At 40.5% G+C, this 22898-nt stretch overlaps 1 protein-coding gene across 5 annotated transcripts in view; it reads right to left on the bottom strand.

Moving 5' to 3' along the window:
* The window catches only part of SRPK2 (SRSF protein kinase 2), a 233037-nt gene that overhangs the window by 77556 nt on the left and 132583 nt on the right, over window positions 1-22898 (bottom strand). The window contains exon 1 of one of the 5 annotated variants that reach the window (XM_034666758.1): window positions 10330-10388. The exons of the other annotated variants lie outside the window; for them this stretch is intronic. Within the exon in view, the coding sequence (XP_034522649.1) occupies window positions 10330-10379 (50 nt within the window). The 5' untranslated portion in view covers window positions 10380-10388. Of the gene's footprint in view, window positions 1-10329; window positions 10389-22898 lie in introns of those variants that run through there. 5 annotated transcript variants of the gene reach the window in all.

The following is a 22898-nucleotide window of genomic DNA, read 5'->3' as shown; positions in this document are numbered from 1 at the left end:
AGATCCCTGAAGGCCAACACCGGCAAGAAAGGACCACCTTTGGCAGAACAACTAATGAATGCTTATGAGCTGTAAATGACTTGCACTGATTTCTACTTGCTTGAATTTATGAAGACTCAAAGTTACAGCCCTCGGGGTGACAAACCTTAGGAGCGTGGTGGTGATCATATTCCAAGTTAACCACTGCTCATGATGGAGCGCTGGAAGGGAAGAGTCACAACCGAACACCCACATCACTACCAGAATACGTCCAAAAATACATCCAACAGACCTTATGCAAGTGGGATCATCTTTCTGGCAGCCTTGCAAATGCTCCTTCTCTTTTTAACATACGTGCTCTGCCTGCAAGTAGAATGGTACCGGACCAAAGAGAGGTCCGAGGAAGGGGAGGCAGGAGAGGGCTGCACCCGTCTCACGGCTTCTCCAGAGCGAAGGGAAGGTTAGCAAGATGCACGGTCTTAGGTGACCCATTCAGCCTTCGGGGCTGTGAGCAAAATCTACCCCGCTGATCAATATGCTCAATCAGAAATGCTTTGAAAATTAGCTATTTCTTCCTTAGAAATTTTATACGAATAAACGAGGAGATTCTTCAAATTTAAAAGAAAACGTGCTCTACTCCCTATAGAAACTGTGGAACAACTAATGAAAAGAACAGAACTGGAGGACCTTGTTCTACCAGTGCCGGGCACCACTGTGCTCTGCACGTCTTACATCTGGGCCAGGTAATTCGCTGGAGCAGGGGCTGTTTAGTGCTCTGTAGGATGTTATCAGTAGCCCTGGCCTCAAGCCACTAATGTCAGTAACATCCCATCCCCCACCCCCAGCTGTGACCATCAAAACTAAGTCCAGACCTCAACAGCTCCCCTGGGGACAAAGTCATGCCCATTTGAGATCCACTGCTCTCACAGTATTTTCTGTATTTAGCTTCATCTCTATGAAGTAGATTGTCTGTGATAAGGGAAAAGAAATTCTAATTTTCATGGGCCCATTTGCTCTCCTTTGACAGACTCAAATATCTGCATCACAATGTGTTTCTTTTAATTATTCTTTATCCATTTGGTGAGCTGCCCACATTGCTTGACAAAACTCTCAGACTCTCTGGTCTCAATGAAAAGGCACACCGCCCATCCCTCCAGTGAGGACCACACTGAACAGGCAGGCAGAGAGCTTCCCCAAAGCCCATCAGTTCTCTCAGGTTAAAGGGATGAGTCAGGTACCTTGAAGTATAAAGGAAGTTGAGTAATGCTGAGGTAATATTTCAACTGGCTATCATATCACAGCATCTAGGACTATGTTGTCTAATCAGTAGCTGCTGGCCACATGCGGGTACTTGAAATGTGACTACTCCAAATCAAGATAAGTGTAAAAATACATACTGGATTTCCAAGATTTCATCCAAAAAATGTAAAATATTTTACTAATAATTTTATATTTATTACATGTTAAAACAATGTTTGGGATATAATGAAATATTAAAATTAAACTCACCTGATTCTTTTTACTTTTTTTTAATGTGGGCTACTAGAACACTTTGAATTACAAATGAGGATCACATGGTATTTCTCCAGGACAGCACTACTCTAGACCCTTCAGATCACTAACACTAGAAGACAGACTCCTGGTCACCCAGTAAGTGTGGATTTTTCTTTTTCTTTTTTAATATTGTATTTATTTATTTGAGAGAAACAGAGAAAGAGAAAACAAGTGGGGGAGGGGTAGAGGGAGAAGCAGACTCATTGAGCAGGGAGCCTGATGTGGGGCTCCATCCCAGGACACTGGGATCATGACCTGAGCTGAAGGCAGACGCTTAACTGAATGAGCCGCCCAGGAGCCCTGTGATTTTTTCCTAAGGCTTCTCCTGGTAACCTGCCTCACATCAATTATCACCAGCTATTAAATCACTCAACTCACCATAGTAAGGCTCAGAACAATGTTACTGTCCCAATCATAGTTCTTTTGTACCCCATCCATCCTTGTTACTGCTCACCACACAGGAGAAACAGGTAAATTTGCCTTAGGGCAGCTGTATGGACGAGGCCACACCATGTTGAAGGCTGCCTTCTTCACAGCGGCTCCCCATGGCTTCGACAGTATTACAAAGCCTGGTTAAATCTCAACTATTTAACAGATCCAGAGGTAGCAGTGTGTATCACCAAATACATACTCATGAAATATATCAACAGATTTAAAAAAATATATTTTTATCAGTCCTGATGAAAACCATCAAGAAGTTATTTCTAATAAGAATTACTAGAAGCACTGAAGAAGCCGTGCAGGGAACTCAAATATTCTCACCAGGGCGCCAACACAATTAAATGGTGAAAGAACAGTCTTTCCAAAAAAATGGTACTTGGGAAAATGGTCATCTGTATGAAAAAAATGAAGCTGTAACTCTACCTCACACATACATAAATATTAATTCAAAATGAATCAAAGACTTAAATGAAGGAGCTAAACCTATAAAACTGGGAGGAAAAAAAATACAAGTAAATCTTTATCACCCTAGGCTAGGCAACATTTCTTAGATGTAACACTAAAAGCATATGCAATAAAAGAAAAAAAGATAAAGTGGACTTGATCAAAATTAAGAACTTTTGTGTTTCAAAGGGCACCATCAAAAAAGTAAAACCAGGGGCACCTGGGTGGCTCAGTGGTTAAGCATCTGCCTTTGGCTCAGGTCGCAATCCCAGGGTCCTTGGATCAAGCCCCACATTGGTCTCCCTGCTCGGTGAGTCTGCTTCTCCCCCTGCCTGCCGCTCCCCCCTGCTTGTGCTCTGTCAAATAAATAAATAAAATCTTAAAAAAAAAAAAAAAAAGGAAAAACCAGTCCACAGAATGGACGAAAATATCTGCAGATCATACAAGGTAAGGATATTGTACCTAGAATATAAAAAGAACTCAGGGCACCTGGGTGGCACACTTGGCTGAGCTAACAACTCTTGGTTTAGGCTCAGGTCATGATCTCAGGGTTGTGGCATCGAGCCCTGTATTGAGCTCCACACTTCGTGCAGAATAAGCTTGAGACACTCTCTCCTTCTGACCCTCCTCTTGTGCTCGTGTGTGTGTGCGCGCGCATGTGCTCTCTCTCAATAAATCTTAAAAATAAAATTTAAATAAAAAAATTAAAAGAACTCTTACAACTTGACAATAAAAAGACAAACCAACTTAAAAATAGGAAAAAGATTAGAACAGACATTTCCCCAAAGATGACCTGAAAACACCAAATAAGCACATGAAAAAATGTTCAACCATCACTAGTTGTTTGGGAAAGGAAAATCAAAACCACAACAAGATAACCACTTCACACCCAATAGGACGGGTATAATTTAAAGATAAACAAAGCAAAACAGACAATAACAAGTACTGTGGAGCCTAAAGAAATTAGAACCCTGAATTTATAGCACAAGTGTTACATGGCCCAGCTGCTTTGCAGTCTGGCAGTTACTAAAAAGGTTGAATTTAAAGTTATCATAAAACCGAACAATTCCACTTCCAGGTATACACCCAAAAGAAATGAAAACATATGTCCCCACAAAGTCTTGTATAAAAATATTCATAGCAGCATTATTCAAAATAGACAAAAAATGTGCATGTAATGATAAATAAAATAAAATTTGGTAATATTATTAAGCAATAAAAAGAAATGAAGTACTGACATATGCTACCACATGGGTGACCCTTGAAAACATTATGCTCAATGAAAAATCCCAAGCACCAAAGATCATGGCATAGGGTTCCATTTGACATAAACATGTCCAGACCAGGCAAATGTATAGAGAACAGAGTAAATTAGTGATTGCTGAAGGCTGGCAGTAGGGAAAAGAGAAAAGGAGGGGAGTGGGGATTAACTGTTAACAGGTGCGGAGCAACTTCAAAAAGCCGTTTTTTTAAGAAGCAAAAGTGTGCGTGCGTGGTGGGCGCACACACACACCCTACATCTTTTAATGTCCACTTTAGAAAGTACATGCCTCCAAGAAAAATTAGAGATACCTACATTTAGATTTAGAAAATCTGTACACATGGTCTCCTTCACAACTGCGCCAGCCACATTTACAGTGAAAGCTAGTATGCAGTTCTGCAAACGAATTTAAAGAACATGTTCTCATATAACATAAAGATGGCACCACCCTCAGTGACTAGAATACAAAATTTAGAAACAAAATTCCAACTAGTCCTTTATATTTTTCACAAAGAATTATGTTTATTTTGCCCTACAAAGGACACAACTAAATATTCTCATTATTCCAAACAGGATGATCAAAAAATGCAGTTTAAAAAACAAAATATTTTCGGGGGCGCCTGGGTGGCTCAGTCGGTTGAGTGACTGCCTTTGGCTCAGGTCATGATCCCAGCATCCTGGGATCAAGCCCCGCATCAGCTTCCCTGTTCAGCGGGGAATCTGCTTCTCCCTCTCCCTCTGCCTGCCACTCCCCCTGCTTGTGCTCTCTCTTTATGTCAAATAAATAAATAAAACCTTTAAAAATTTTTTTTCTTTAAATATTATAATACTAAGATGATTTTACCATGCTTATCTACCGCATATTGTATTTTTCATGTGCATTTGCTCTACCACACAAGGGAGGAAAAGCGAACGCTAGCAAAATGCGCTCATCATTGTCTCCACACTGTCATGGCAACCGGATGGGAGTCCCAACTTCCTTCCAGCTGCTATTTCTTTTGAGCAGAGAAAAGGACAAGTAAACTTCACATTTGGCAGAAAAAAGAAGTCCTTTCCTTTATTATCAACCTAAGTGGCAACTGACACTAATTTAAGAAATTAATTTGTTCATCTTTAAGCAAAATACAAAAAAAAAAAAGAAGTTCCAAATGAACTTCTCCTAGAACATTCACATAAAGTCAAATTTTGTTTTCTTTGCCCCTTATGTCTACCTCCTGATCCAAAACTCCCTCCCTCCCTCTAACTCTCCCATTCTTGATGGTAAATTGTTAGCCAGAGAAACATGCAATCTGCCATTTCTGCTTAAGGACAGAACTAATCAGTACATACTTTCTCTCAAAATTGCTTATCCAAAAAGCCTTGCTGTAACACTGGGTAAAGCCGCACAGCTAAAGAGAAAAAACCCGTAATGATTTCATGTGTTCTTCCCTAATGAAAAAACTTCCCAACTTTGTGTAAATCAAACCTGAATGTTAAGTGTCTGCTGTGGTAGGCCAACTTCTAAAACTGAGCCCCAGTGATCTTCACCCTTGCACAATTCCCTATTCCTCTGAACGTGGGTAGATCCTGTGAATAAGACACCACTCTTATTAACGATATTATGCTACATGGCAGCTCGCAGCTATGCTGGGTGGGCTTGACCTAATTATTTAAGCCTTTCAAAAGGAGAGGGTTTTCTTTGGCTGGTGACAGAAGTCAAAGAGTCGTGCTCCAGCTGGCCGAGAAGAAAGCAAACATCCATGCTGTGAACTGCCCATCAGGGCCACAGAGCGAGGAATTTCGAGCAACCTCTGGGAGGGAGCACAGTGCCCAGCCAACAGCTAGAAGGACTAATAAGGACTTCAGTGCAAGGAAATGAGTTCTGCAATGACCAATGATCTTGGAAGAGTGCTCTGAGCCCCAACAGAGAACCGCAGTCTTGGCCAACAGTTGATTTCAGTCTAGTGAGAATCCAGCCATGCTGTGCAGCCCTCATTTCTGACCTACAGAACTATGAGCTAATAAATGGGTATTGTTTTAGGCTGCTAAGTGTGTGATAATTTGTTACACAGCAATAGAAAATGAATACAACTGCCAAGTAAGTTCTCAGTAAGTAATAGAGCACTTCATGTTAATTTATCAGATTTGGGCCTCAACAATGAGGTCCGGGTTTTTTAAATAATTAAAATGGCCAGAGGAATTAAGAAGCTACGTATCCTAAAATGAAAGCCAATTCTTTTTGGGGCATAGGCAGGTTAAAACAGCAAACGATGACAAAAAAACAAAAACATATGCCCCAAATTCTAAAAGAAACAATCATAAATCCAAGCCAGAACATTTAGACCTTATTTTCTAAGACTACATTGCTTTGTAGAATATGGAACATAGCCAACTAAAAGTTGTTGAAGAAGTAAATAGACCTGCCTCCCAACTTATTAACATTCTAGACAAGAAAGGAGTTAACTGTTTGATCACCTAACAACATATATATGACAGGGCTACATACTTCTTGAGCCACTGATACTGTGAATATTTTATAAAACATTAGTGGGACCTGGAAGAAATATTATTACTGAAGTGGAAAAAGACTGACAGAAAAGTTTAAGCCAGAGTTCAGAGGCATGTAAAAAGACATCCACCAATCCCACAAATAGTCAAAAAAGTGTCCACCATATCCCAGCAAAAGCTTCCCAGGAGCCCAACACTGAGGTATGCAGTCTAGCGAGGAGGGGAGAAATGCATGTTAACATGAATTCATGAACACAAGCCATGCTCTCCAGGTCCTGTCATGGAAGGGGAGATGGCAGAAACATCTACATGCTGGGAGTGATCTCAGGAGACTGACCAGAACACGGCATGGAGAGTGGGGGCAGCAGACAGGTAGAGGCCCAAGGCCCAGGACACAAGGTGACCAGAAGCACAAAGGCCTAAAAGAGCCTTTGGAGTACCGTGGCTGGAGACAGTTAAGAAGTTCTGCCATAATCAGCTCACAGAGGAATGACCCACAGCACTGTTCTAAAGAGTCTGGGCTCTATCCTTACACCAAGTAGGAGCCATGAAATGTGAGAAGTTTGCTTTCTGCCAAGAACATACGGAATTGGTATGTGGAATGGGTAGAAGGGATAAAAGCCCGAAGCAAGAAAACTAGTGAGGAGCCCAGAGAAGACAGGATAAAAACATGACCTCAGAACTTGGTAATTCAATTGTTGGAGGTAGGTCTTTGCCTCCTAGATTTCTGGTAGTAAGATAGCATTACCATTAGTTTGGATAGAGAACAGAGCCAGGAGGAGGAGGAAAGGCTTCCAGAGAAAACTTCCTTCTCTTTTAGTTCATCTCAGTTTGAGAGGCATATGGATGCCCAGCAGTGTAGGAATTGCTTGGTACATAGCATCTATAGCTAAAACAACAAAGGTCTGGGCTATAAATAGAAGCAGAGGTCATAAGCAAGCAGCTGGTAGCTACAGCCTTTTCCAGAGCACGTGAGAATGCCAAGGAAAAATGATGAATGAAAAGGCCCAGGGCAGAGCCTAGTTAGGAGCCAGAGTACAAGGTTATGAAGGCACCAGCTTATAATCCGCAGCAATGACCCAAACTATAACCACAATATAGATTCATATATTTTACACAGAGATTTTAAAGAATATGCATGTATAAAAACCTCATGTAAGCCTACCTTTTACATTAGGATGAGACATACACTAAAAAAAAAAGAAAAAGAAAAAAAGAACTAGCAAACCTAGGACCTATATGTGCTTCGATCTAAAAGCTCTGTTTGTAGGCAATAAAGTCAAATGGGTGCAGGATAAACTGCTACAAATAAAGAACTGTTTACTGAGACCTATATGTTGATGAAACTTATTATAACCACTCATGATTGCCTCACGCTGAGGAAATAATGCAACACGTACCACTTTGAACAAGGCTTCTGCAAACTTCCACAAGTTTTAAATCTAAAAGCAACTGTAATTATACAATTCAGTAGTCACTAGCTCAATTAATTAAAACTGAATAAAATTTAAAATTCAGTTCTTAATCACTCTAGCCTCATTTCAGGCACTCAACAACTACATACGGCAGGTGGCTATGGCATTAGGCACTGCAGATCCAGAATATTTCCATCACTACAGAAAGGTGTATTGGACAATACTAATATAGGCAATATTCTAACAGCATGAACTTCTTCCAGCATATCATTATTTTTAATAAATAAATAAGATCAACTAAAAGAGCTTGGAACATTTTTCTATACAGCCCACTACTAGAAGTTTGAAAAATAAGCTGTAAAATTATAAACAGGGAGTGTATATTCATTTTAAATTTGACAGATGATTCCAATATCTGAATACTCTTGGGCTCAGCACACCTCCTTACTGGAATTCATCTTACTGATACACTTACAGTGACAATGTCTGCAAACAGCCATATATTAGAACCCAAATGTGCATCAAGAGAGGACTTATTAATAACACCTGATGGGTTATGGCACACATATACAACACAACTCTGCCAGAAAGAATGAGACAATGAGATTAAGAAAAATCCATCCACAATAGCATCTAACAGAATAAAGCACTTAGGAATAAATTTAACAAAATAATGTCAAAACTTATACATTAAAAACTAAAACACATTATTGAAAGAATTCTAAAAAGACCTAAATAAACAGAAAGACATCCCATATTCATGGACTGGAGATTTAATACTGTTAAGATGACAATATGCCCCAAAATGATCTACACATTCAACACAATCCCTATCAAAATAACAGCTGCCTTATTTGCAGAAATTGACAACCCATTCCTAAAATTTATATGGAAATGCAAGGGCCCAGAACAGCCAAAACAATCTTGAAAAAGAACAAAAATTAGAAGACTCACACTTCTTGATTTCTAAACTCACTACAAAGGTACAGTAAACAAGACAGGGTGGTACGGACATAAGGATGGACATACAGATCAAGGGGAATTGAAGGTCCAGAAATAAACCCTCATATTACAATCAACGGATCTTTCAACAAGGGTAGTCTCAACAACGTGATGGGACAACTGGATATACGCATGGAAAATAAAGGCAGACTCCTAAACTCATATCATACACACAAAAATAACTCATAACAGGTCAAAGACCTAGATGTTAAGATCTAAAACTATAAAAATCTCCTAGAAAACATGTTCATCAACCACCATCAGAAAAAATGAAAATTAAAACCACAATGAGCTACCACTTCACAACCACTAGGGTAATAATCACAAGTCAATAATAATCAACAGGACAGATAACAGCATGTGATGGCAAGGATGTGCTGACATCAGAACCCTCGTACACTGCTTAGGAGAAAGGAAAATGGTGCAGACATTTTGCAAACATGTGAACAACTGCAGGCAACTTCTCAAAACGTTGAAGAGAACTACTATATGACTCAGCACCTCCACTACTAGGTATATAACAACAAAGAGAAACAGAAACATACATCAAAACAATAACCTGTATGTAAATGCTCAGTGCATCATCACTCCTAACAGCCAAAAGGAACGACAACCCCAAAGTCTGTTAACAGCAATAAAACAATTAAAAGGAATGAAGTACTTATAGAGGCTACAACGTGGATGATCTTTAAAAACATTATGGTGAACCAGAGAAGCCAGTCACTAGAGATCATAGTGAATGATTCCATTTCCATGTAATTCCCAGAACAGACAGATCAACAGCTGCTTATGGGGATGGAAGGAAATGGGGATGACTACTGAAGTGTAAGAGTTTCTTTCGAGGGTGACGAAAATGTTCTAAAATTAAGTGGTTGGTGATGCTTTCAAAACTCTATAATGAAAAACCTTTGAATTGTACATCTTCAATGGGTAAATTTTATAGCAGGTGAATTCTCTCTCAATAAAGGCATTACACAAAAATAATGAGGCAGTTCTCTGTATACTAATAGGGAGGACATGCCACTGATATACACAAAGGTGCAGAGCATTTGGATATGGCATGTACCATCTGTTTTACAGAGAGAAGCATGTGCCTGGTGTTACTATGTCTGGATGGAACAACAAGAAACTGACAGTGGAGGCTCCCTGTGGGGAAAGGAATTCACTTTTCCAAAATTCCCTATACTCCTTTCATACTTTTTCAACATATTTTTTCAATTGGTACCATGTGCACACCTATTGAAATAAATTAACTTATAAAGACAGGAAAGGAAAATAAGGAAAGAGAAACTTTCATGCCATCACATGCTGGGAAAGTAGTTCACACCTATGACACCCCATTCCCTCCAGTTCAGCTAGGGAGAATTTACTAAAGCACTGACTTAGAACCAGAGACTTAGGACAAAGGTCAAAGTCCAAATGCCGTGCAGCTTTCTGATAGAAAGGCTGTGGTCGGGTTTGAATACTTGTTACATCACTTGAAAATCCACGAGAACTGAGGGTCTCCTGCAGTCCGTGCAGGTCTTTGCTCTCAAGAAGACGCCAAAGCCGCGGCATGCTGCAAACAGGGCAACGGCCTCATTAAGGTGAACGGGCGGCCCTCGGAGATGATCGAGCCGCACATGCTCCAACACAAGCTCCTGAAACCTCTTCGCTTCTGGGCGAGGAGCCATTTGCGGCGGTGGACACGTGCCCCAGAAGTACGCAATCCACCAGTCCATCTCCAAAGCCCTGGTGGCCTATTACCAGAAACACGTGGATGAAGCTTCCAAGAAGGAGATCAAAGACATCCTCATCCAGTACGACCGGACCCTGCTGGTAGTTGAACCCCAGCGCTGCGAATCCAAAAAGTTTGGCTGTCCTGGTGCCCGTGCTCGCTGCCAGAAATCCGAGTGATAAGCCTATGGTGAGGATGAGGGTTCGTCTTTATAATAAACAATTGTCACGGGATTTAAGATTTCAAAAACAAAAAACAAAAAACTACGAGAACTCAGGCCAGTGACAAGTTCTCTGGGCCTGGAAGGAAAGTCGGAGTGTGGTGATTATTCAGAGATGATACATCTATCATCTGGTACGTGAGTGTGCATGTGGTGCGAGGCAGTCTGTAAGAGTGAGTCCTCCCCTCCCTACCCACCAACCGGGTGGTGCCAGGGAACCTGCCTCCTCAGGGCTCCCGCTGTGACCAGAAGGTGTACCCTGACCACTGCCCCTAACACTGCCAGCAGACCCGGGCCCTCTCTGTTCACCTGGGACTGTCCCAATGCAGAGGCCAGCATGAGTCCCACCTCTCAACCCCTCTGCTTCTACACCCACGTATTTCATAGTCAAGATTAGTTACAAGATTTAGCAAAGTCTCACCAGGATCTCTGTTGTTAGTGATCACATATTTCTAGAAGACAATAAGATAAAGGGACTATAGCACTTTTATAACTGTCTTTGAAGAGAATGATGTCTAACACGAATTTTAAAAATTTAGAGAGTAAGCAAATTGCTTAATAAATCTTCTCCATTAACTCACGACTTGTTCTAACTAGGTCTTTTTCGACAAGTATAAAGGTAAGCCCAGTCCTCGAAGACCTTGTGAGCTAGGGTTCCACACAATGGGCTTTACATATCAAAACTGTTCCCATATTAAAAATGACATTCCCCAGAGGGGAAAAAATTCACAACTGCTGGCACAGAATTTTGATCACCTGAAGATATACTGATCCTCTCCAATACATTCTATCTCTCTGAAACTTTATAGTTTCACTCCTCCATATTCTTAAATTTTAAATAAACAGCTTTATTTCTGAAGGCAGTCATTTCAATTAGCTCTAATACGAACCTTACTGTAGGAATTGTGTATACAGTTCTTCAAAGATATTAAAGCACATAAATATTATTCTTATAGGAGTAGCCACTCTCAGAGACGGGTGGACACCTGAAGAAGCCATCAGAAAAAAACATCTTCCAAGGAAACGAGAGATTCTGCAAGCACCAAAGCCAATCTCAGTGGAAGAGGCTCCAGAATGAAGCGAGAGTACATTAGGATTCCAACTAAGTGAACTGATATCCAACGACAGGCTCTTGGACGAGGTAAGACCAGAAGAAGTGGAATCGAGCACCTAGGATCAGCCAGCGAGAGGCACTCAGGATACCGTATCTCGTAATTCTTCAGATTAGTGTGGAAGGGGATGTCCTCCCTAAGAATTCATGATCTCATGCTTCCTTGCATGCAGAGTTAGCATCTGAATTTATCATCATACCCACCCCGTCCTGGAAACCTCCCATGCCAAGAAATTTAGAGTGCTTCTGGGTCATTGCCATCCCAGGGATCCTAGAAGAAGTAAAAACAAATCCTCTTGGGAGAAATGTACCCTCAATCAGGGCTCCTTGGGATTCGTAGTGATTGAGACTGTGGAAATGTAATTTAACAATTTTTTTTTTCCAAATCATCACTTAAACAAGGAAACAACACCCTATGAGCAAGCCAAAAGAAATAATCAATAAAAAGAAATTTCAGATACTAGTATTGTGGAATACTGAATATAAAATAAGTATGTCCATAATGTTGATAGAAATAAAGGAAATGAAGTATGAGCAGAAAAAAAAAATAAGACGACTTAAAATTCGTTGAGTTGATTAGACCACAAATAGGCTGGAAGATGGATTTGAAGAAATCACCTAGAATAGATCACAGGAAAGACAGAGAGACTGGTTAAGACCTGGAGTATCCGAGAGTGAGAGGGTCTAAACTATCTAATATTTGGGTTCCAAAAAAAGGGAGAAAATGGAGGAGAGGCACTATCAGAAGAAGTAATAGTTGAGAATTCTCTAGAATTGATAAAAAACATAACTTCGCAGATTCAGAAAGCACAAAGTATGCCAGATAAAAAGAAACCACAATAGAGTAAAACTGAAGAACACCAAAGCAAAGAGAAAAAAGTAGGAGGAAAAACAGCCAGATTTCCTACAAAGAATGACAATCACACTGTCACCAGAGCTCTCAAAAGAAAGAATGCAATTTGTCAAACAACAGTAGTGTGAGATCACTGAAATATCAGGAGCCAGTTAACTGTATTCTCAGTTGTATAATTGGCTAAAGAAAAACTATACATAAGTACACCCATGGGTTTGAGTCCTCTCTGGTACTGATACCCACTTACCGCATTCAGACTCCTCCAATCAGAGTGTGTGGCTCACTAAGACGGAGATGAGGCCCAGGAATGTGCATGTTTGGTAAGAACCGCACCCCCTCACCCCTGCCCCAGACTCTGATGCACATGGTTCAAGGGCTGCACTTTAAGAAACACCACTGCACGCACATGTCACCACCATAAACATTATATACAAGTCTTTTGTTCTAATTTTCCATATTACTTTAATGACCCTTTAAATAAAAATCATGTTCATATGCACTTTGGATATAGGTGTCAAATAAATCTTTACACAAATAATGTGCCAGTTTCATGCTCTCCAAAAGATGATCGCAGAAAAGATAAACTGTGGCTAAACAATGGAATAACCACTCAGCAATAAGACAATCAACAATAAGTACAGAAACATGAACCCAAAAGCATGTGCTAAGCAAAAAAAGTGCTAAGGGAGGAAGTCTAACACCAATGACCACCTAGCACATGACCCCATTTTAAAAAGGCAAAATGACGGTGATGGAAGGCAGATCAACTGCCAGGGGCTGGGAGTGGTTCTGGCTGCAAAGGGGAGCAAGGAAACTGATGAGTGGCCTTGAGTATCACCTCACGGTTGTGATTCTCATGACACCATGTATGTGCACATCGGTCATAACTCACTGAATTGTACATCTCAAACTGGGAAATTTTTACTTTATGTAAATTATACATTAATAAAGCTAGCTGAAAAAAAAAAAGACCATCATTGCTGCCATTGAGTTCTCCCCTGTGAAATGCCCTCAACACAAGCCCCCATCAAACTCCAGCTGGTTACAGTCCAGTGCTCTTCACTACCAAGTATAAAATAGTGCAAACCCTTTAGTCACTGACATTAACACACATGGCACTCAGTCCTGACCTTCGGCGCCTAGTGTGAGACGACCCGCCACCTTGCAAGGGCGGTATTTGACAAGGGATAAAACCAAAGCCTCGGAGTTAAACACAGAGTCTTACCTAAGGTGGAACAGAAAATTTGAAACAAAGTGGTGCTAAGACTAGCACCCATGAGAGCAAATATTACAAATGACTCTCTCTTGCATTCACAGACAACACAGTCCCATTTCAGTGCGAGTTTATCTAATAACTGAAGACTGTCCTGAAAAACATCAAACTCACAGCTCTGACAGGGCAGGGACTAAAGTACTCTACCAGACTGAGCATCTCACCAACTCAGATCAAACAGAACGCAGAGCCTGGGATATTCTCTCCCCTTCCTTCCCTGTGTCATAAATTTTGTGATTCTACCCTGCAGTTCCAAGTTCTGCTTGATTTCCCAAGTACTGAGAAGGTACACCTCATTTACATATTCAAGAAATATTTACTGAACTCTATTTTTATTGCTAAAATGAGTAAAATATGTACCTTCATTCATGCAACTAGAAGTCTAACAGATTATATCAGACAGGTATAAAATAACAACATAAAACAAGGCAGACACTGGTTTGAAGAGATTATTTCCTTAATTAACTCACAACATATTCAAGTTAGACAGTTTCCAACAATGTTGTAAGGTCCAGGGGATACAATGACAGAAAGGCTACAATGTTCTCTCTGGCCACTTGAGTCCCAAGGAATGCTTACAGAAAGGAGTGACAATTGAGGCTCCCCTATGAGGAAGAACAAGTGGTAGGGAGGGGAAAGGACTTTCAGGGCAGGGAACTGCGTGCATGAGCGCACCGGTATGGCAGCAGGAAAGGGCTTATTCAGGTTTGCTGATACATAAGGGGACCCACAGGTGAATATTGGCAGAAATTCTATAAAGAACGGTTAGGACCAGATTTTGACACCCTTGAATGAAGAATGTGGAATTTATTTCTGGTAAGCTGTAACTGTCATGCAATATTTAATCTATTTTTATTTTAGAAGCTCTAACACAATAGTTCATAAAGAGGACTATACACCAAAACCACGGGAAAGCTTTTCCAAAAAACAAAAGCCTAGAACCAGGAGAATGTGACTCAGTAGGTCTGGAATGTGTCCTGGACACGAGTCACTAGGAGACTAGTACACACCCACGGTTAGGAAGGAGTCACTGCCGCCTCTAACAGATGTCTACCAGTAATGCACTCAAGTGTGCTTATGATTCAGACAGTTGACCCCTGAACAACGTGGGTGATAGGGACACCACCAGCCTCCATGCAGTCAAAAATCTGCATGTAACTTCTGACACCCCAAACACTTAACTACTGCTGACCAGATGCCTTCCTTGTAACAGTCGATTAAACACATATTTTGTATGTTATATATATTATATATTGTATTCTTACAATAAAGAAAGCTGGGACAAAAATATTAATAAAACCATAAGGAAAACGCATTCACAGTACTGTGCTGTACTTATTAAAAAAAAAAATCTGTCCAAGTGGACTGTTGCTGTTCAAACCCGTGTCGTTCAAGGGTCAACTACACAGGCAAACAGATATGAACAGACATAAGCAAAGAAAGGCTGATACAAATAAAAACTTCTAATCCTCCAAAAGACTTCAGGAAATGGACCTCCCCTTTAATGAATGCATATTTCTTAAAATTTACTACCCTAATCACCCACTTCAAGTAAGAGCAACTTTTAGTTAATCCCATTAAAATATAATTATATCCTTATGTATAAGTTCCACCTCAGAAAACCATAGCTAAAGAACGTCTAATTTAAAATTGAGGAACAAGAAATTCAGCAACGTTTTTGAAAACACAGTGAATGGAGGAGATAACCAGCAGAAGAACACAAGCAGCTACAACTGGAAGTCACCGCAGAAACACACTGACCAGAAACTGGTCCACCCTGGAACCACGAGCGCCTCAGCACCGCCACCAGGGGCTGGCAAGAGGGGGGAGCAGGGAAGTCTGCTGAACACACGCAGGGCAGCCGGAGGAGGCCCTGGCTCTGTCCCCACACACTCACCCTCAGAGCAGCCAGATGACAACTGTTCCTGAGGCAAAGACTAGACCTTTTGGAGCCTCAAAGCACAGAGGACACAAGAAGGTACCGGGGTAAGAAACGGTTTTGAAGATGAACAGTGAGAATCTCAGACTCCTTACTCCACCCTGCTCCCAAAACACAAGCCCAGCTCCACCCAATTCTTTATTGGAGAAACTGAATAGCCCCACCCAGCCCAGAGCCATATACAATTACAATAGAATTTTTTTTTCAACTTTCTCTTAATGCTTTTTCTGTGCTATGTAAAAGCATTTACTCATCACCCACCAGATTCTCCCTTGAAGAAGCTCAATTAGCTCCGCTACCCAGGTTCCCTTCAGGCTTTCCTGCGCTGGGTGGCCGACCACTCTTTACTAGGTATGATGTCATCGTAGACGACCAAGGACAAGAGCTACGCCTTACTGCCTACCTACCTTGCACAGGGACCTACTAAGATAGACATTCAATAATATATGTGAATGAAATGTCAAAATTGAAAAGGTGTCTACCTGCTACTTTCTAAATCATTACGCCTATTCTGATTTCCTTACCTTACACTGATTCTGAATTCCAATGCAATCACAGAAATTTTCTGAATTAAAGAATATATTTCCTAGGGGCACCTGGGTGACTCAGAGGTTAAGCGTCTGTCTTCGGCTCAGGTCATGATCCCAGCGTCCTGGAATCGAGCCCCGCATTGGGCTCCCTGCTCGGCGGGAAGCCTGCTTCTCCCTCTCACACTCCCCTGGCTTGTGTGCCCTCTCTCGCTACCTCTCTCTGTCAAATAAATAAATAAAATCTTTTAAAATATATATATATATCTATATTTCCTAGTTCTTTCCCCCCCAAAATATACAGTAAATAATGAGGTTCCATTTGAAAATATAAGAAATTCTGTTGAATAGATACTATTTCTATACGTTAGAAATTCATGAGTAAAGAATCTTAGTAATAAATCAGTCACAAACTGGTAGCAAGAACAGGCAAAAATTTCCAACAGTGTACATTGACCTAGGAGCATGCAAACTAGTCTATTCATTACTACTTATTAGGGAGAATTTTAGGAACTCAAATAATATGTGACTTAAATCCTGAAAAATGAAGTAAGGTTTCATTTAAATGACTTATGTTTTCAAATCAGCAGACAAAAAACGAAATACGGCCACCCCTCAAAAGATGGAGTTTAATAAAATTCATGTTTTATATACTGAATGCTTTAAGTGATCTTGTGTCCCCTAACTCTCCAGTCCATTTATAATTTGGATAGTCTGACTTGTGATTCCTAGCTAAAATAGTAATTCTTTCAACAGTTTGTCAGTATATGAAACACATCACTACAAGAATCCAAAACTAGCATACCACTCTAGAATTTTAATACCTTGTTTTCACTACAATTCACCTTAGCCACTTGCATCTATCAAGACACCCAGATTCCCAGCATTACTTCTGTCATCCCAGACTGTGGCTAATGTGTTTCAACTGGTATCTTGAAATGTTTAAAAAGAGCACTGGAGGAGAAACAACAGCCGCAAGTGCCGAAATAATAATCTTTTGATAATGGGGAGAAATGAAAGAGTAGAAACTGATAAAATTATAAATCATTAATTTAAAACAGTTGCAGCATTTAGTTGGTAGAGTCAGAAAATGAATTTCACGCAAGTGAATCAGTCCAAGAGGTTTATTAATCCCACTCACGATTTTTTTGACCAAGTAAGAAAATCTCTAAACCATATTATACTGTTGCCTTTATATACAGGCCTTTACAAACTAAGTAATATTTTACTCCTTTCGGTAAAACTTCAAAAGTGCAAAGAGGTAGTTAAATGCACAGTCCGGAATGTTCACAAACCTCATTTAAATTAAGATGAGCCTGTGGCCTTGAACAAGCCAGTGTACCTTCTCTGCTCCGTACTTTTCTGGTACCTCATGCATTTGCCAGCTGCAGCAGCCCCCATGCCTTACTTTGGATCCAGACAAGCTTGTCTACCGGCCTGCTGAACTGGTGTGCAGAAACCCATACGTTTCTTCTAGGATCTCAAACCAACCTCACTCCAAAGCCTACTTCCACCCCAACCATACCGGTCTGCCAAGGTGGATGCCCCAAATTATTCTTTGATGACTCTCTCGAATCCCAGTGCTGCTGCTCCTATGGTCTATCCCTTAATCATCCCCCCGCCTTAAACACTATCCTCCTGCATCCATCTCTGATGGCCCAGCCCTGCCCCCCAGTCAGCCTCTCCCTTCACCAGAGCTACCTTGCCAAATTAGAGATACGACCTGTGGTATTTCTGCTCGAGAAGTAGTATTTATTTTTCTTCAGATAACAACAAAAAAATCTTGTTATGTTCATTATTAAAAATATATAAATCACAGAACTATAAAGAAACTAATTATTTACAGTCCAAGTGTACAGAGATAAGCCATAATATCTCCATATATGTCCTCCCAACTTTACCCATGTATAGCTTACATAATTTGAGGCCATTCTGTTCATGAGCATTTTCTTCTGTCATTAAAAACTCTCTAAATGCCATTTTACTAGGCATAGACTACTGCATGACACGTATCTACCAAACTTACTTAACCATTCCTTTGTTTCAAGCCTTGGGAGACTGTATATAATAATGTTTCAAAACATCTTGGGTCAAACATCTTTGTCCCTATCTTACAAATTATTTTCTTGGGACACAGTCTCAGGAGTAAACTACAATATCAAAGATTACAGACATTTAAAAGCCAAACCCACTGCCAAACTGCTGTATAGAAACCTGTACACACTTCGCTCTCATCATCAGGGAGCTTCTGTGCTGGTAGCTTAACTGCTCAGGAAGGGCTCCCCCACACACTCACAGTGCCGACACCCCAGCAACAGAGGACTATTTCCTTACAGTAAGTAGCGTCCCATGCTACATAAAAACAATAAAGGTCCTATAATCAACAAAGTATGAAACCCAGTATCTGAAGTAAAATTTGATCTAACAATTACTGAAGACAATAGCCTAGTAATTTTATAAGCATTTTAAGCAGAAAACCATTTTTGTTAACAGCAAAATCACTGGCAAGTTTTAAAACTACATTTTTTTTTACATACTTCAGCATCTATTCTGAGTATCATTAACTCTTTAAACACTGTTCCCCCACATTCCTTATAAGTTTTTTTTTATCATTACTTACATTTTTGAGAGAAAGCATTCTGATATAAAGACAGAAGCAGAATCCATAATAACGTGAATTTTAAAACACACTTCTGAAAGACTTTCACTTAAATGCAACAGTAACCACACTAACACTGTATCGGTCTGTGTTTCATGTTTCATCAAGAACAAGACAGATATGGACCCTGACCTCCTGAAGTATTCTGTTGGGTCTACACTGGAATCAGAACAAGGAAGTTTTTATTTGTAATTCTAAGGGTGGAAAAAGCCAGCTAACCTCTAGTTACTACTATGAGCCAGGCTTTATCTATCTAAATGCTTCTGCATTCATTCAAATACATCTTTTTAAAGACTAATTTCTTAAAAACCATAAACAGCACAGAAGAAACTTTCAGCATTGATGCAATTACTCTTTGTGCCACATGACCCAAGTTTAAGATGCAGTGTTGAGTCTGGCACTGCCTGCACAAAGACACCACAGGGGACCTGCTGCCTCAGCCCAGGGCCCAACAGTCCAGAGAAGACATGAGACCATGACACCTCACAACCTCCACTCCACTTGCCCAGAATGGGCTCAAGGGCAATAATTTCAAAAAGATTTGTGTGTCTCTTCAGCTTAAAAAACAAACAAAAAAACCTGCAACAGCTATTCTTTGCCACTGCCTTCCAGATCCTTTCCCGAACATCACCGAAAATGAAAAGGCAGAGGTTCCTCACATGCTGACCCACCACAGGCCCTCCACATTTCAATTATCCAGGCACAATATGGAACTGAAGGCCCCTCCTTTGCAATTCGCCCTGCCACACCTCCGCACCAGAACGCCAGAAGTCTAAACATCTCCCACCTGGGTGCAACCTTCTGCTTAACAAAAGCCCTTCTTCCTCACTCTGTCTTGACAAATTACACTCTTCCTTCAACCATCAAGTCCAATTTGATCAACTCCCTGTGAAGCGTCCGCGACCTCCACCCAGGCGAGGACAGTGCTGCTGCTTCCTGCACCCCGCTGGCTTGCTAATTAACCGCAGACACATTCTGCTCCACCACTTGCCGGGTTAAGCACCGCCTCCAACCACCGGGCTCCTGGTTCTGGGCCTTGCACACTGCAAAATTTCACAACTCTCTGTTCTCTCTCTCCCCTGTGTTTTAGATAGTTGAGATGAAGAACAAAAGAACCCTGGATAACAGAGTTCTTGCTCCACAGGTATTCTGAAAATAGCAAATGTGCAAACATCTAATATTTTCTTCAATTTAAAAACATGAAATTATTTCCTTATTTTTAAAAACTACTAAGTAGTAGTTTCTTTTCTACCTTTAATTTTTAAAAATAAACCATATATCCAAACACAATAAAATTATTACTTTATAATTCCAGATAATATATATGGGAATTTAAACGAACAATAAGGTTTTATCTAGAAATCACATCAATGCTTTATTAAACCACCTGGCCAGTGAAGGGTTCAACACCAAAGGGCTCACGTTATCATAAATTATTTTAAGGGAGCATTCCAAGCCACTTAATTTAATCCTGCTCACTGAGAACCATTATCTCTTTTCTTACTGTAAGTAAAAATACACTTTCAAGAGCAACATTTTATCTTCAGAAAGTAATAACTGAACTTCAAAAGACACTAAAAACTGTGAAAGATTCAAACCCTTAATATGTTGGCCATGGCACACTTTTTCATTCAACAAATATTTATGAAAGACCACCCACGTGCCGTGCACTGTGGTGGGCACTGTACTGCTTTACAAAGGGAGAGACCGTCCAATGACAAGCACAGAGCCATGCCTGTTGGCGTCAGTAGTGGCTACTAACATGCCATCTTTGAGGATTCTTAAGTAACAGCTCCAACACAGAGAGACATACAGAGAAGCAAAGTTGGTTTCCATTCCACTAGCAGGTGCATCTCCACCACGTTCCTACAGAAAAACGGTTTATATGTATGTTGTCAGTTGGAACAATCAACTTCGGATTTTATCAAACTTCTTTCATGTTCAGAGGAGGACAATAAAGTAATAAAAGAATAAACGCAAAGCTGGCTTCTGGAAACCAACTGCAATGAAAACAGAAGTTAAAATTATAGACCAAAGACAGTGAACAATAAAAAATTCTAATGTTCAGGGGTGCCTGGGTAGCTCAGTCGGATAAGGATCCAACTGTTCTTCTCAGGTCGTGAGTCCCAGCGCCGCGCTGGGCTCCATACTGGGCATGGAGCCTACTTAAAAAATAATAATAATTCCTTTAATGTTTGAGAAAGTAACTCATAAAACAAAAAAACTCAACAGATTAACCCAATACCTAGTGGTACATCTAAAAGTTCTGTAAATACCTATAACCAATTCCCTATTATCATCACCTCAAGTATCTATATTACTTTCAAACAGGTACTGTTATACAACCTTAGTACCTTTATTCCATCTTTAATGTGAAAATCCCCTTTTTAATCTAAACTAAACCAAAAAGAAATACTACTCTGTAAACATAAAAACAATGATTATAAAATTTTAGTTTTAGTTCTTTCGAAACGGAATCAAGCAGCAATGCTGAGCATAATTATCTTCCCAGAAAACCTGACTTATTCAGTTCTCTGCATTCACCACCTAGGAGCTAGTCCAGCTCTTCTGTTTCCCCTTCCGGGGAAGGCCACTACCTTTTACGCACCTCAGTGGTGACCAGGGAAGCTAGGAGTTACCTCGGTGTCAGCCCCTACCCCAGCAAACTGATACCTCCTCCATGTCCACCGACCCTCCCCTTTCCACCCTCTCACTGCCCTGCTCTTTTCAAGCCACAAACACCCCACAAGGGAATCATTACACTTCCCTCGGCTTCTGCTCACCCAAGTTTGTCCCACACTGTGGTGGAAGAGATCCTTCAAAAACACAAATCTGGTCTCATCATTCCTTTTTTAAACCCTGCTGTCCTTGGAGCGCCTGGGTGGCTAAGTCTTGAGCGTCTGCCTTCCGCTCAGGTCATGATCCCGGAGTCCTGGGATCGAGTCCCACATCAGCTCCCGGATCAGCAGAAAGCTTACTTTTCCCTCTGCCTCTGCCTGCCACTACTCCCCGTTTGTGCTCTGTCAAATAAATTATTTTAAAAATCTTCAAAAAATAATAAATAAACAAACAAATAAAATACACCCTTCTGCCGCTGAGATAAAGCAAACATATATTTTTTAAAGATTTTATTTATTTGAGAGCACGAGACAGCGAGAGCGCACACAAGTGGGGGGAGGGGCAGCAGGAGAGGGAGAGGCTGAGTAGGGAGCTTGACATGGGGCTCCACCCCAGGACCTCAGGATCACGAACGACACGAGCTGAAGGCAGATGCTTGACCGACTGAGCCACCCAGGCACCCCAAAGCAAAAATATTCTTAACGTGAGGAATACAACTCTGATGATCTAGGTCCCGCTTACTAACCTAGCCTCACCTCAATATTGCTTTTTATTTTATGTGAAACAAACACCTTTGCTCCTCTTCTTTCTTCCTCTTGTTTACTATATTGTATTCCATTACTTCAAACATAAAAAAGGTATGCCCACCTGCAATGTTAACAAACTGTAACAGTCACATTTGCTTCAGATCTTTTCAGATTAAGGATTAACTCATTATAGACAGACTTGAAGACCCTCAATTCCTCCTCCCCCCCTGCCCTTCTACAGGTAAGAGCCAACCCGAAATTAAGATTCATCATTCCTACGCACATTTTTATGCTTTAACCATGTTCAGGCATGTATCACTTTATATTATCACAAACATGCTAAAATTTTCATGCGCATCTCCTTACACACATGTACAAGAGTTTCTCAAAGGCAGTCTGTCAAACTACACTCAGTAGCTCATGAAATCCTCATGAAATCAATGCACTGGGTCATGGCAGTATTTTATTAAAAATGCACAGTATTTTATTAAAAACGCAATAATGTAGAAAAGTGTGTTTGATTTAGTATGAGTATTGTTTCTTTAAACAAATTTCAGTTCTACATGGAAAGATCTGTGTATGCAGTGGGTCAGAAAAGAATAAAACATAGAACCCACTATATACATACTTGAAGGTGTATACCTAGAAGTA

Source organism: Ailuropoda melanoleuca, chromosome 1 (genome assembly GCF_002007445.2).
Source record: "Ailuropoda melanoleuca isolate Jingjing chromosome 1, ASM200744v2, whole genome shotgun sequence".
In the NCBI taxonomy this organism is placed as follows: Eukaryota; Metazoa; Chordata; class Mammalia; order Carnivora; family Ursidae; genus Ailuropoda; species Ailuropoda melanoleuca.
This window is presented reverse-complemented; position numbering and strand designations above follow the sequence as displayed.